Source organism: Larus michahellis, chromosome 1 (genome assembly GCF_964199755.1).
Source record: "Larus michahellis chromosome 1, bLarMic1.1, whole genome shotgun sequence".
Taxonomy (NCBI): Eukaryota; Metazoa; Chordata; class Aves; order Charadriiformes; family Laridae; genus Larus; species Larus michahellis.
In genome coordinates, this window is record NC_133896.1 from 12615546 (window position 1) to 12629689 (window position 14144).

General features: G+C 40.2%; 1 protein-coding gene across 3 annotated transcripts in view; it reads right to left on the minus strand.

Moving 5' to 3' along the window:
* The window catches only part of GNAI1 (G protein subunit alpha i1), a 38659-nt gene extending 26438 nt beyond the window's left edge, over positions 1–12221 (minus strand). Inside the window, exons 1-2 of one of the 3 annotated variants that reach the window (XM_074582918.1) lie at positions 11955–12221; positions 11680–11823 (exon numbers count right to left, since the gene is read on the minus strand). In XM_074582918.1, the coding sequence (XP_074439019.1) occupies positions 11680–11797 (118 nt within the window). In that variant the 5' untranslated portion in view covers positions 11798–11823; positions 11955–12221. Of the gene's footprint in view, positions 1–11679; positions 11888–11954 lie in introns of all 3 variants that reach the window. The other 2 variants (XM_074583785.1, XM_074584716.1) reach the window with 2 other exon arrangements.
* Positions 12222–14144: the final 1923 nt, after the last annotated feature.

Here is a 14144-nt window from a genome sequence, read left to right on the forward strand (position 1 = left end):
TGAATGCATGCAGCTTTTGAATACAAATTATATCTAGCTCTTCAAAACTGTTCTTATGTTTATAGTCCTCAACTGTTTTAAATTACTGGCTGTACAGCTACTGTTACATAGTAGGAACCCTTTTATCATTATGTGCATCACTTATACCATAACCATATTGTGGACTGGGAGTCCCACTATAGAGGAAGGCACCAGTACAATCCTAAGTGTCAGATTTACGAAAACTCTGTGAAACATTCAAAAGCAAATATGGTACCTTGAAATTGAATCTACTTTTAAAAGATGTATCTGTTGAAAAGATACAAGAGATCTCTTAAAAAACGGTATCAATGCCTTACAGAGGGACAGTGCCATTGCACTTCAAAATCTGAATCATTTTCTTCAATTAAGACACAGGCGTAGCTTCCCTTCTGTGAGGTGCCAAACCCACCAGGACCATGACAAGCTGAGACTCAAAGGTTTAGAAATAAACCTCTTACTTATGCCTGAAATTAAATAGGGAATGGATGCACACCACATAGTAACCATGCTTGCTACCTGACAACTAAATGCCAAACCACCACTGGTTAAAACATTTGTGGCTCCAGGTTTATCTAAAATGTCAATGCTGACAGTAGCTTGATAAGATTATCAGTTGACTACTTAAAGGTATCAAAGGCCAGCCTCCACACTACTATCCTATGAAATATTTGGGAATCTCCTCAAAATTCAAAGTCCAGAAACTTGTTAGTGTTTCTAATGGATCTTCACTAATAGCAAATAACTGATCTTCTCTTCAAATTTAAAATAAGATTTAAATTTGCTACTTAAAAAAAAAATTGAAGTCGAAGTGGTTATCTTCTTCCACATATAGTACTAATCTCAGGAACAACCGCAACATAATTTGAAACCAAGGTATGAAACAACCTGATTAAAGACCTCCTAGAACATGAGTTTGAGTAGATATTGTATATGACCACACTACATGAGATAAATGCTGAGTGCTCCAACAAAAAGAACCACCTCCTTTGATGTTACAATGCTTACCAAGACAGTTACTGTCAACTTCTGCCAACAGAGGACAGCACGCCTCATCCAGATCTCCAAACATATAAATAAACCTCTAGATATCCAGAGTACCCTGACATTTTTCTTGACAGTGTGGTTGGCTGAGATGTCCTTTTACTGTTCACTGAGCTATAAACACAGTGTGCAAAAATGGTAGGTTCAGTGACTGAGATACCAGAGAGAACTTCTACTAAGCAGAATATGATTAAAGATACCTTACAAAAAATTACCCACTGCAACAGAGGCATACTGTATGCAGGTTATTCTGGTGGAGAGATACAACAAAAGAACTTGGAATTCACAACATATTTTCGCCTCCACTTGCAATTCAGATCAGCACTGATGTTGTATTATCTACAACTGTGACAGATCCAACCAACCTACCGCATATTACTATGTAACCGTACAAAGAGTCAGCAAAACCAGACAGCAAGGTACATGCATTCATATCAAAACAGGAAAAAGATCTCTTATGTTAATCTCAACTGATTTTATTCAAAGCTCTACTTGTCATGTAACAACAAGGCATTATTTCCAAATGAGATGTATGGGTACTGTCAAAGTTTATACCAGGGTAAATGTAGTTATACTAAAAGTCAGCCCATTATTGTAAAGGTAGTGCAATAAACTTTAGTTCACATAAATTCTCAGTCTTCATCCATGCCTAACTTAAGAGTGTTTTTCATCTTGTAGCTTGAGAAGTAAGACCCACAGAAATAAGAAAAATAAGCACATTGACAGTTTACTACAAAAAGGTCTCCAACTCCACCAAAAATTATAATGACTTACAAAGTGACATGAATTGAAATGTTAAATGAAAAGGACCTAGCTACCCAGATTGACCTTTTTCAAAAACAAACATTTTCAGAAGTCTTATTTGTATTTGAACCAGGAAAGAAAATTCATGTGTATACTCAACCATATTCTGGTTACATGCACATGCATTTTCCCACGCAAAGCTACCTACAAGGAGAACATTATTTGTGATTAACAGTATTAAAACAAAAATTTGGCTTTTTTGTTGTTGTTGTTTAAACAGACTTTCTATTTAACTAGTCTCAAATTAAACTGAGTGAGGTTTGAAGTATATAAAAGTTTCAACCCATTCCAACAGGCAGTTGCACCTAACAAGCCCAGAAGCAAGGAATAAGATACCTACAGAAATAGCAGCTTGTTAGGCCTCAAACAAGTATGTTGTCAAAGCCTGATCTAATCTAACCCCACAAGGCCCTGTGTTCCAGAACAGTAGACAGAGAAAACAACCTAAGTTGTCTCTCACCTAGGAATTAAATGACAGCCTTTGCTAGCAAACACTGAGGCACTAAAGCGTATTAGAAGGAATCCCTGTCAATGTCTTTAAGTGCATTAGAAAGCATATAATGGTTTTGTTAAGAGTTTACTGGATTTATTAAGGATCAGTAACTGAACCTGCATGCAGTTGAGAAATCCACTTTCAAAACGCTTCAAGAAATATTTAATGCATAAAGATACAGACGACACTTAAATGAGACTTAGCAGCTTATTTTTAGTCCACCCTTGTACAGTACATTACTGGCAGATTCTGAAATCAATGAGCATTCAAAATAACATTTAATGAAATAAAATCTATAAATACTCAAGGCAATTGTCATGTTCACTCCAAATTTTGCTATGGCAAGACATTCATCTCCAGTCATAGCAGGTTCTAAAATTGCATTCCAATACTACATTAACACTGTATTCTGTTTATAATATTAGTACAACTTCACTGTTTTAACTGGAGACTGTCTCCACTCTCCTCTCTACTGTTTGGACACTTGAGTTGGCAGTTACGCTTCTTGTCCACTACCATCTTCCATTGTTCACAAAGCGCTAGGTAGAATAAGATTCTTCCTAGTCAAGCCTACGACCTGTAAGTTAGAAGAGCATTCAGAAGAATAAGGAAACATAGGTTTGAGACTCCTTGGACTTGGAATGAAAACAAACTCCTACCTTGATTTTCGATCAAGTGCCATAATCAACACACTCCTTGAGAAAGACTGGTACTATCTCCTATTCCAGCAATGAGTTTTTAAAATAAGTGGGTTTTGAATACAGTTTGACATGTCACCGGATCTCACAGGTGAACATAATTTCACATTTTTCCTAAGACGTATCTAAAGCAAACTGTGACACAGAAACGCAGAAAGAATCCTGTTCTGCACCCCGTGTTCCCCTCCACCTCCTGCTATGCATCTCCAGTACTCCATTTGCATAGGGCATATATCTCTGCTCCTCATCATGCTTTTATTCAGGTCCTCACCAGACCATTATGAAATTCCAGTAAAACTGACCACTCTAGAGGCAAGCTAAGTCCAAACAGGACAGCCAACTTGACTATTAAACCAGCACAAAACTGAATTAAGCATTTAAAAGTGCGACGGAGGGGGCAAAACCATTCAGCCAGATGCTGCAACAGCATCCTTCTTTTTAGCAACACAGAGCTTCTAGAACGGCTCAACTGCTTATGTCACTACAGTATCAGACAGCATGCATTGCTTATTTGCAGCATTCCAATGTGCATTTACAAAGTAGGCAAGAACCTCTTGAGTTTTACTGGAAACTACTAAAAAAGGACACAGAGATTCAGAACACCCTTATGATCGTGATGGGTAACAACTCATATTCTGAGCCAAACAACTACAACAGCTTCAACCTTGTAAAAAACAACAAATAGTTGTATGCAAGAAATTATATCATCAACTTTGCAAAGGGAAGATGGGATACAGGTAGCCATTTGATTCTAACAGTATTTTCATTTCAAGAAACAGACCATATTAAATTCTACAGGATATTGAGAATTATAAACCTGCCTCACAGCTTCAACAGGAATTTTCATTACAGTACATTGATTTTTTTCCTTTAAAAGCAATCTGTTTAGAGCAAAGATTATGAAGACTTCCTGTCCATTCTGGTTGCCTAGATACTGTTGTATTTCACTAAAGATTTAATCAGGTACCTTTGCTAAGTACATTATGCACTTCAAATGCAATACTACATTTCTAAAAAGCATATATGAAAAAGCAATGAGGTACAGTTTATTTCATAAATTGAAGCACTGTATATTCAAATGGTCTTGATTCCTTTAAATAAGTAGCTTTATGAAAAGTATTTTCTAATTTCAGTATCAATTTATATAGGTACATATAATATTGCAGTTCACATGCATCTCTAAATATAAATACACAGATGTCAACACTGCTACTTGATTTATTAAGTTGATACCTAAACAGACAAGAAATTGTGTTGTTCAGAGCTTCAATGACCTTTCAATTACCAAAGACAGGAAAAGAAAGCGATTTATATGCCTATCATATGCGTAACAACAAATCTCTTCTTTAAAGAATTGGTTCTTAAATGCTCTATGTTAATTATCCCCATCAGTTGAGATCCTGAAAGAATAATCTCAACAGAATTATTTAAAAATTACACAGAAGCGTGGTTTTCAAGGAAGGAGACAGTCATCAATTAGACAAAAATGAAACAAAGTCAAAACTTGATCTGAACAGATAACATACTTTCAAATCCAAGAATAATGTATATGGGTATCTGTGACAGTAGGTGATTTTTAGGCCATTTTGCTGGGACAGCATAAACTCTCCCTCCTGTTACATATTTAAGCTCTAGGTAATTCTAGAGATTTTGAAGCTGGCTCCACAGCTATGCAAATACCAAGGGTAAGGCCACGATAATGGGAAACGTCTTCCAAATCCCCAACTCTAATACGTCTTACAGCTACACTGTGAAAGGGTTACGAGCAGTTGCAAATATGGATAATTAGTCTACGACATCATAATATTCCTTTGTTTCCCACCTTGATTCTCATTAAGAAATCTAATTGTTGTCTTGTCTGCTCCTAACAGGAGACAAGGAGAACAAAATATGTTTAGCATTGAGAAGAGTCCAAATCTTCTATTGCAAAAGCATACATTTCTAGTACACAAAAGTGTCTAAGCAAAGAGTTTATCTTTGCCTTAACTGTCTAATAAATTTCAGTGTCTTAATTATCCTTCCACTCAGAAACGTCACTAAGTTGAGCCATTTCAAAAACTGCATTTGTTCGAATAGTGCGCTCAAAACTTCTTGCTCTCACAGGTTCACAGTACTGATTTTTCCAACTGCTCTCTATATACCTTACCAATTTAAATACTTTTTGGATACAGAATCTCTCAGGTGAAGCCAACTAAGCTTCATTTGCATAATAATAAAACAGTAATTTACACAAAGCCTGAGGTAACAGTAGGACACTGAGCAAACAAGGGCAATAAATAGAACCGCTGACCTCAGTAAAACCAGACAGTGACTAAGATTCAACCTCAGAACAGCAAATTTTCATCAGTACAGGTTCTCCTACACATTTACTGGAAAAAAACTTTTAATGGGTAATTATCAAGTTAATTCATATCTTTATTTCAACATTTCCATGGCAAAAAAAATGTCACACTTAACATCTTGAGTATCTTTTTTCTACTTCCAGTTTTCTACCTTGATGTTTGCTAGATTTGCATATTACAGGAAACACTGCAGACATCCATCAAGCTTAGCAGCAAAACTGACTTCAGAATTTCACGCCCTCTGAAGCCAGACCCATGACTTGGTTTCAGAATATTTAACCAAACTTTAGGATGTGTCAACTACTCCAGTCTTCCTTCTCAGAGGACCAAAACAACTAACGGGTAAAACGTGGCAGCAAAACAACAATCCACTTTGGCAATATGGTTATATAAACCAGCACAGCCTAACTCTTTATAGCACAAAGCCCAAGTTCAAGTTGTGCCAACACACAGCTATGTAAGGAGCTATACTGTAAACTTTAGTTCTGAAGTGAGTTAAAAATAACTTCACAAAGGAGGTTAGCTTAAATACACTTCAGTAATATAACCTATAGGACTGAAGTAAACTGTCATATGAGCACAATGATGACACCATAAACTGTGCTGCCAAAAAAAGTAGGAAGAAACTAATTAGTCAGTGTATTACAGAATTTATGTGTAGTCTTGAGCCACCACTGATGCTGGGAGTGAATGTGAGAGCTTTTTAGTCTCTAATTTGGGGGAGCATTATATTGTTTTTAAAAGATAACTTGAAGGAAAATCATCTTTTAAGCTTAAAATGTTTGCTAACTCTTTAAATAAAAAAAATAAAAAAAAATAATGCCTGATGGAAAAGATAAGTTAAAGTTATTTTTATATATCCATAACCACATTTTTTAATCATGAGACAAAAAAGCAAAGTCGCCATTACTGGTATCATGACAAAATGTACAGTTTCTCTTTAGCCCCTTCTAAAACAATTGCTGAAGTAACTTTTTTCTTAAGAATGTTAAAGAATTAAAATCATGATACAATCATAAATGGTGATTTTATAAAGAAACTTCCAAAATGCAGATTTGAAATAATAATGCGAAAGATGACCTGAAATCACTGAATATAATTTGTATTGTAGAACTCTATACACACATTAAAGATCAGTATTATGATGTTGTAAATTATCACACCAACATTCAAACAGAAAAAGACAAGCGTAAAAGAACCCAAACTGCAATTATACAAACACAACTATGGTCAAATGGCTGTATTTTCTATACATCCATGAGCCTCCTTTCACAAAAGCAAGGGGGATTATTACACTATTGGAATCCAGTAATTTTGACACTGTTCTACTGTTTATTGTTGTATTTAGTACAAAGGCTTGAGGATTTCATTGCCTTAACTACAAAGTCAGATATAAAAGTCCACATAAATAACATTCTGATTGCCAGAGTCCAACTGTACCATATTGAAATGCAAGAGAGCTCCTAGTTCAGAACTCCTGCTAAATCTAAGCAAGCAGGCAGAAAGCCAGGGGGTGTGAGGGGAGATGGCGGGGCAGACAGACAAGACCAACAAGCAAAAAAAAAAAAAAAAACCACAAAAAAACCCCCTACAACACCAAACATTAAACACTTCTTTTAGGTATGACAAAAGAGCTTTTAAATAAGAAGTGAACTTTGTAAATATCTATAGTTAGTTATCTCTGAAGTTGAGAAAGGAAATATTTTGTCATAAATGTTTCAGACCAGGCTGGCATAACTTATAAAGATGACGTCAACATCCCTGAAATGTGCAATGCTTGTTTGTGAGAAAAAGGATTTTTTGAGAGCTCCCATAAATTCAGACTTAGAAAGTCTTTTTTGTCTGCAATTGTGGAGAAAGAGAATATTCTGGAGGAAAGACAAGAGAAGTAACAGTACAAATACAATGTGCAGTCAGGTCTGGAGGAAGGCAAGTATTGCCAAGGACTGTGAGGATCACACTGTTGAAAAGATGAGTATGCAATGGGAGTCAGTTCACTGACCAGACAGTTAGATGCAGGTCTGTAACAAAAGAAAAAGCAGACAGAAAAAGATGCCAGAGATGTGAAGATTTAGAAGAACAACTGAAAAGAATTGTTCTAGTTACTGCCTTAAGGAACAGGAAGAACTGCAATGAAAAAGATTAAGAGCAGTACTCTGTTTTAAGTTAAAAAACAGGTATCTTTAAGAATGCAACATGCCAGTGTTCCAGTATGAATCACAAGGACCTATTCAGGAATGGAAAAGTGGCTCTGTTGATCATGAGTATAAAGGTACCCACTGAACTGAAATCCACAGACATGATTATCCAGAAAGAAGACAGACAGCTACAGTTGTCAAATACATGGTCTGTGACCTCCTGGATCCCAGGATTCACTACTAAAGAATGTTTAAGATGTACCCATTGCCTTTTTCATTCAAGATACTAAGAACCTGAACACTGAATTTGCTATATTAGGTGAAGAATGTGATAATCCACAAGACAAAACGCTAATCCTATAAACTCATGCTGCCAGTTTGAATGTATTCATAAAACCTGATGAGTTAACCTCATACCAGAAGGCTTTCTACTAAATGAGGTACTGCCTGTTCTCCTGCAATTGGCACAAATTCAGTCTTATGTGCTTTAGCTAATTCAAGAGAAATGTACTTGCAAATCCACACCTGATCTGGATCACATGTATATTAATGCAGCACACAGACTGGTCACACAGAACCACTATTTCCCAACATGTGTAAAATTACATTCATTCTGCAAACATCACTGCAGTTTTTATTTGTTGAACATGAAAATTTAAGATGAGGAACCATGAAAGCGAAAAACAACTTTAGTCTACTGCTTTCTCTACTTGGAAGCCAGACAAAACATACATTGCTTTTCAAAAATCTTGCTCACACTAAGTATATGACCTTATCTCTAAGGAACAACAACAACAACAAAATATACAATAAAACAAAATATTACTTCAAACAATTAGGAAACAGAAGTTTAGGAACTGTCAACTTGACACAAATATTAAAGTGCTTAAGGAAAAGTACTTTCCTACATTAATTTTTTTGTGTTGGACAATATACTAGACTGCACTTATATTTTTTATCGAGTTCACATGAAATGTAAGTATTTCTTCGTAACACATTGATTGAATATAATTTTAAATTAAATAAGTCCATTCATTTAATTATTTTAAAAGATAAAATCACCAAATTTCATGTATAAACAAGCATTTTCCATTTGGCTTACCAACTACATGCTCAAATTCAGGTTACTTCTAATAATGAGGATGGTACTCTGAAATTTTCCAGAGAAGGTTCTCCTGCTGTTGGAATAGCACATTGAAGTGCATAGAATTACAAGGTTAAAATACTGTTATACATGGATAACATTTAGAATCCAATATTTTTATTCCAAGACCTGATGCATGACCTGCGATCAGATTTGTACAAAATTATGCACCAATTCACAGATATGCAGAAAGAAGTTAGATTATCCAGGCCGGTAGTATTTTGCACAGCTTAAATATGTCTGCTTCTTCCTAGAGACAAGACAACAAAATATAAATCTAACATGGATCACTGATATTGTTCACAAAGTCATGGCTGAAGTACAGCAATGTCACATCTATCTCTTTTAATTAAATCACTCCAATTTCCTGTTGTAGAAAAAACACTTCAGAAAAGCACATAACGGTATAAATTAAAGGCTAGAAATAGACTGATGACTGATTTTATTATAAACACATCTTTCCTCAGTTGAGCATTCTTGCTCAAGCTTCAGTAGGATTCCCTCACCACACAAAAATACAGTTTTTTATAGATGGCTGGAATAAATCTGTCTTATTGGGTCAGTAAGTATACAGCTACACGCTCTTCTTCTACATAAGCAAGGTACTTTAGATGCTTCTCACACATTGCATTTTCCTGGCAGCAGACCACAATTTGTACTTTTCCTTTTATTTCAGTATCTTTTTAACTGAACAAGCCCATAAATAGATGTAGGAGTACAACCAAGTAGATGATAAACTATGACATATGGGCTGAACAAGCAATTGGGAAAGTAAGCGGTGAGCAGAAAGTGACTCTCGTGGAAGTAACTTTAAATAGTTTTGCCATCAGAAAAGCATTCACATAACATTTAAGACATCTAACACAGCTGCAAGGAAAAGTTACATAAAAACGTTAATTCCAAGACACATGAAATACACAAAGGCACCCATGGATGTATATACAAAACCTTATTCTGAGTTCAGTAAACATTTAGGTAATTTTTGTTTAAATAATAATTCAAACACTGTTCCTAAGAGAAGCTAGCCAGCTAGTTTTCACACCTCTTTAACAGGGGAGGGGGAAAATATCAAACCAACTGAGCTACTATGAAGAACACTATGACAATCATAAACACATGTATTTGAGCATTTGTTTCATATTCTAAGATTTCATAAGATTTCCACAAAAAAACATACTTTCCTCAAAAGCTCTTCTGTATTAAACCCACAAAATTTATAGAATTTAAAAATAAAAACTCATAGCATAGGACTTTATACATAAGAGCAGTAAACAACTGAAAATAGTGACAAAATTCATTCTCAAGTTTAAAGCATCCTTCTATAGATGTGGACTTTATCCATACCCACAAAATATGATGAAAGATATGACGACTACCAAACTACATGTACTAAAGTTCCATACAGAACAGGAAAATACTGAAAAGTCATTTTAAACGCCTTGCCAGAAGACACATAAAGCATTACTTTGCTGCCTTGGAAAGAGACAGTAATGTCTTCTGCCATATTGCTATTGATCGCATACAGGATAACCTTTCCATGCAACAATCTGAGGATTCCAAAGATGTACAGGACTAGACACAGTATCAACCAGAAACCTAATACGTTCTGGAAAACAAACCAAAAAGAAAAGCTTTAACTGTTTCACAAGCAAAATTTTAAATCTTTAAACACATTTTAGGACATTTGCTTTTCCCATACTAGTTTTGTTTCATCTCTGTATCTACATATGAAAGTGCTTCAGTTTCCTATACCTTTCTGGAGCTATTTTAGAATTTAACAACAGAAACAAGTTATTTAAGAGGTCTACTACAATGTTTGCTCATCTACAGTGCTCTGTTCACAATCTAGCAAAATCAGTTTCGAGGAGGGTGAGAAATTGGGCAGTCGATTAAAGTTTGTCTGAAACTGTAGCTCTGGGAGGGGAGGGGCAGCACAAGGAAAACTGCAGATCAACAGCTTTTTAACTCCGGATTAGAAGGATCCGCTCTGGTTTAGCAATACAGCATATACTGCAAAACTCTCTAAAACATTAATACAATGCAAATCTTGCAGCATTCAGCTGTCCACCAGTTGTACGGTAGTTTTATTCCTGCACAAATGTATTTCTGATTAAAATCCCTGCTTCCTTTTTTCTGGTATAGTAATTTTAAAAAATAATGTTATTTCACTTATATTTACTCACACGCATTTCACTTAAAATACACAAAAAAAGCTAGCTTTCAAGTGCTTGTGAAGAAGACTCAAGAACACATGATAACATATTATGTGAGTCACTATATTATACATTTAGAACCCCCATCAAGGTTGTACTTCCCGTTGTAAGATTTCAGCAACGTGAGCAACTTCCACAAAAATAAAACAAAGCAAAAAGTTAAATGGTGTTTTGCCTTCTGTTCCTTTGATGCTTTCTGCACTTTAATCTTACAGCAACAGTTTAGGAGACATTCGGGTCTACAAGAAACATTAAGAGCAAGCATTCCCCAATCTAAAGTTTCCTTCCTCTGAGCAGAGGTCCACAGAATGCAGGTCCAAAGTTTGAGATGATGTCCCCTTCACATGGAAGTTCGGGGCCGCACTAAGCCAGGGCCCCGGCACAAACTGCGCCATGCCCTTTCCCCGGAGCCCTGCCTTGAAGCCCGAAAGGCGCCGAGGCGCCCACCTGCCCTCACAGGCTGCTGTGCGTCCCCTCGCCCCGAAAACCTGAGGGGCCAAGAGCACATACCCCACTACAGCAGAGCGGCGTCCCCTCCGCCACCTTATCTGAGGATGGCATACCACCGCCCTCCATCCCGACCAGCCGGGCCCTCTCCTCAGCCACCCCCGGGCGCCACACAAGCTGCGAGGTGGCTCGACGAGCACCTGCCCGCCCTCGCCCACACGGGGGCCTTTACCTCAGGGACGGGGGGCGAGGCGACATCTTGCCCCAGGGCAGCGCTTCCCCTCAGGGCTCAGGGGGGGATTACCTCAGGCGGACCCTCACCTCACGGCAGCCCTTACCTAAAAGGAGCAGCTTGACCTCCCTGGCCGCCTTCTCGCCATCCTCCCGCAGGTTCCTGTCGATCATCTTGCTCCTCTCCACCGCCGCCTTGTCCTCGGCGCTCAGCGTGCAGCCCATTTTGGCGGGGGGCGGGTGTCGTTTGCCTTCGCCGGGAGAAGAGAAGCGACGGAGCGGTGGAGTTTCGCGCCGGGGGCCGCCGAGGAGGCGCTGAGGAGGGAGGGGGGAAGCGAGTGCCTCCCCGCTCTCCTTCTCCTTCCCCCCCTCCCTCCCTCACCTGAAACGCAACGGCGGCGTAGGCGCCACGCGCCGGGTTTACCTCACACGCAAGCAAGCGGCGAGCAAAAAAACGGGGAAGAGGCGGGCTGGCGGGCGGACAGGCGAGCGGCGGGGGAAACGCTCGCCTGACACCGTCCCCGGGGTAAGGCGGCAGGCTGCTGAAGGAGGGCGGGATGGAGGGAGACCGCGCACCAGCGGCCACCGCCGGCCCAAGGGCTGCCGCTGCCGCCGCCCGCGCGCTCCCGCGGCGCCGCCCCTGCCCCTCCGGAGCCGCGCGCACCACCCACACGGCGGCGGCGGGGAAGAGGGCGGGGCGACTGCGCGTGCGCGCGGCATCGCTGGGCCGTTGATGGGGGGGGAAGGAGTGGGGGGGGACAGGACACGCGACGGAACCAAAACGTTAAAAGGGTTAAAACGGTTAAACGTAAGCAAGGTTTAAAAACGGGCGTGGGGGGAAGGAAGAACACGGCATCCGCCGGCTCGCGCCTCCCCCGCGGGACGCCATCTTGTGCGGGGGAAACCGTTGAGAGCTCGAATTTAAACGGTCCTGTGCGGGCGGTTCCATTCCTCGGCCGGGCCGGGCGGGGCGGGGCGGGGCGGGGCGGGGCGGGGCGGGGCGCCGGGCAGGGCTGTACCAACGCCTGGAGGCGGGCTGGGGCGCGGCGGGGAACGGCAGCTGGGTGGAGGAGGTTGTGCTCCTCAGCCACCGCCCCGCCTGCCTTGTGCTTGCTTCCCGGCCGAGCTGTGTCCAAAGGGCCTCAGGGCCCGGCCCCCACCGGCGGTGGGTGCTTGTGGGCTGCAGGGCAGGCGTCCCCTCAGGAGGGGGAGGCCGGGATGGCGGCGTGGGGCAGCAGCGGGGCCCTCTGCTCTTGAGGCTCGCCCCTCAGCAGCGTTTCTCCCCCACAAAAAGAATGCCAGCTGCAGGCGATCTCAGCCCACGGCTCAAAACCGCTCAGCCAGCTTTCTCTGCATGTGCCTGGCTTAAGCGTAGGACTGTCTGCGTATCCACATCCTGTCCATGGGTTGTTTTGTTCTTTAATACAAAACCCCGAAGAAAACCATGCGTGATGTCTCCAACTCGAGCCGTTTAGATTGCAAAAGAAAGATCCGATTACCTCGTAATAGGATCACAGAAAGAAATCGGGTTCAAAGGGACCTCGGGAGATCAGCTGGTCCGACCTCAAAGCTGGAGGATCAGCTGGATCAGCTGAGTTTCGGTGTGACTTTGTATCCCCCCCATCTTGTGAGCACAGCCAGCTCGAAACACAGACAATTTCCCAGAGTTTCTTAAATAAAAGAGCCTGCATGTGAAATAAAACTTCGTGAATCTCAGGACAAGTTTCAGTCAAAACATCTCATAAGACACCAGAGTCTATGAGGCAAATCTTTTAAATTTGGGTTCATCTTCCCCATTGAGTCCTTAGGATTTTTTTGTTTCTACAAGATCTCAAGAATTTCTGTCCACAGAATGAGCTTGAAAAGAGCAGAATTTTACAGTGCAGGAGGTATTTCAGCATTAAAGTACAAAGACTTTAAGTCAGGCTCAACTATTGCTCTACTTGGTAAATTAAAAGGGTTTTTTCTGTAATACTTGATGGAAAAGTGTATCAAATGTTCAATTTTGTTGGATGTGTTGGATTTTATTCTTTACAGGGGTCCTTAAATGCTGATGCTGAATAAGCCATAAGTAATGATGTAAAATGAAGTAGATGATAACGCTCAGTTAAACTGCGACTTAAAATAATTTAACGTTTTCTGCTTGGTAAGCATGCACTCAACCCTAGAAAAGTATGGTAGAAAATCCTTTCTTAAATAAACCCAGAACAACATTAACTCTTGATGCTTCATAAGACCTCTGAGACATTTTTCTGTCCATCTTCATTGTGATCCCACCATGGAGAACGGCTGGGCAGCTGAGAGGTGTGACTCGCTTCTCTGCCACCAGCCATTCGCCCGCCTGAATTGCTCTTGTACGCAGTTCGTTTCGTGTCCTTTTGTGCAGACTTCCGCGCTGGTGCCATGGGATAAGAGTTTTTACAAAACAATTCATCTCACATGTGGGAACCTCGTCTTGTTTCAGGGTTCCTGGCATCTTCTGTGACAAAGTGGCAGAGGTACTGATGTAGACTGCTGCTCAGGAAAGAACGGAGTGAGGGGAGAGGAAAATTAATAAGCTTAGGGATAGTTT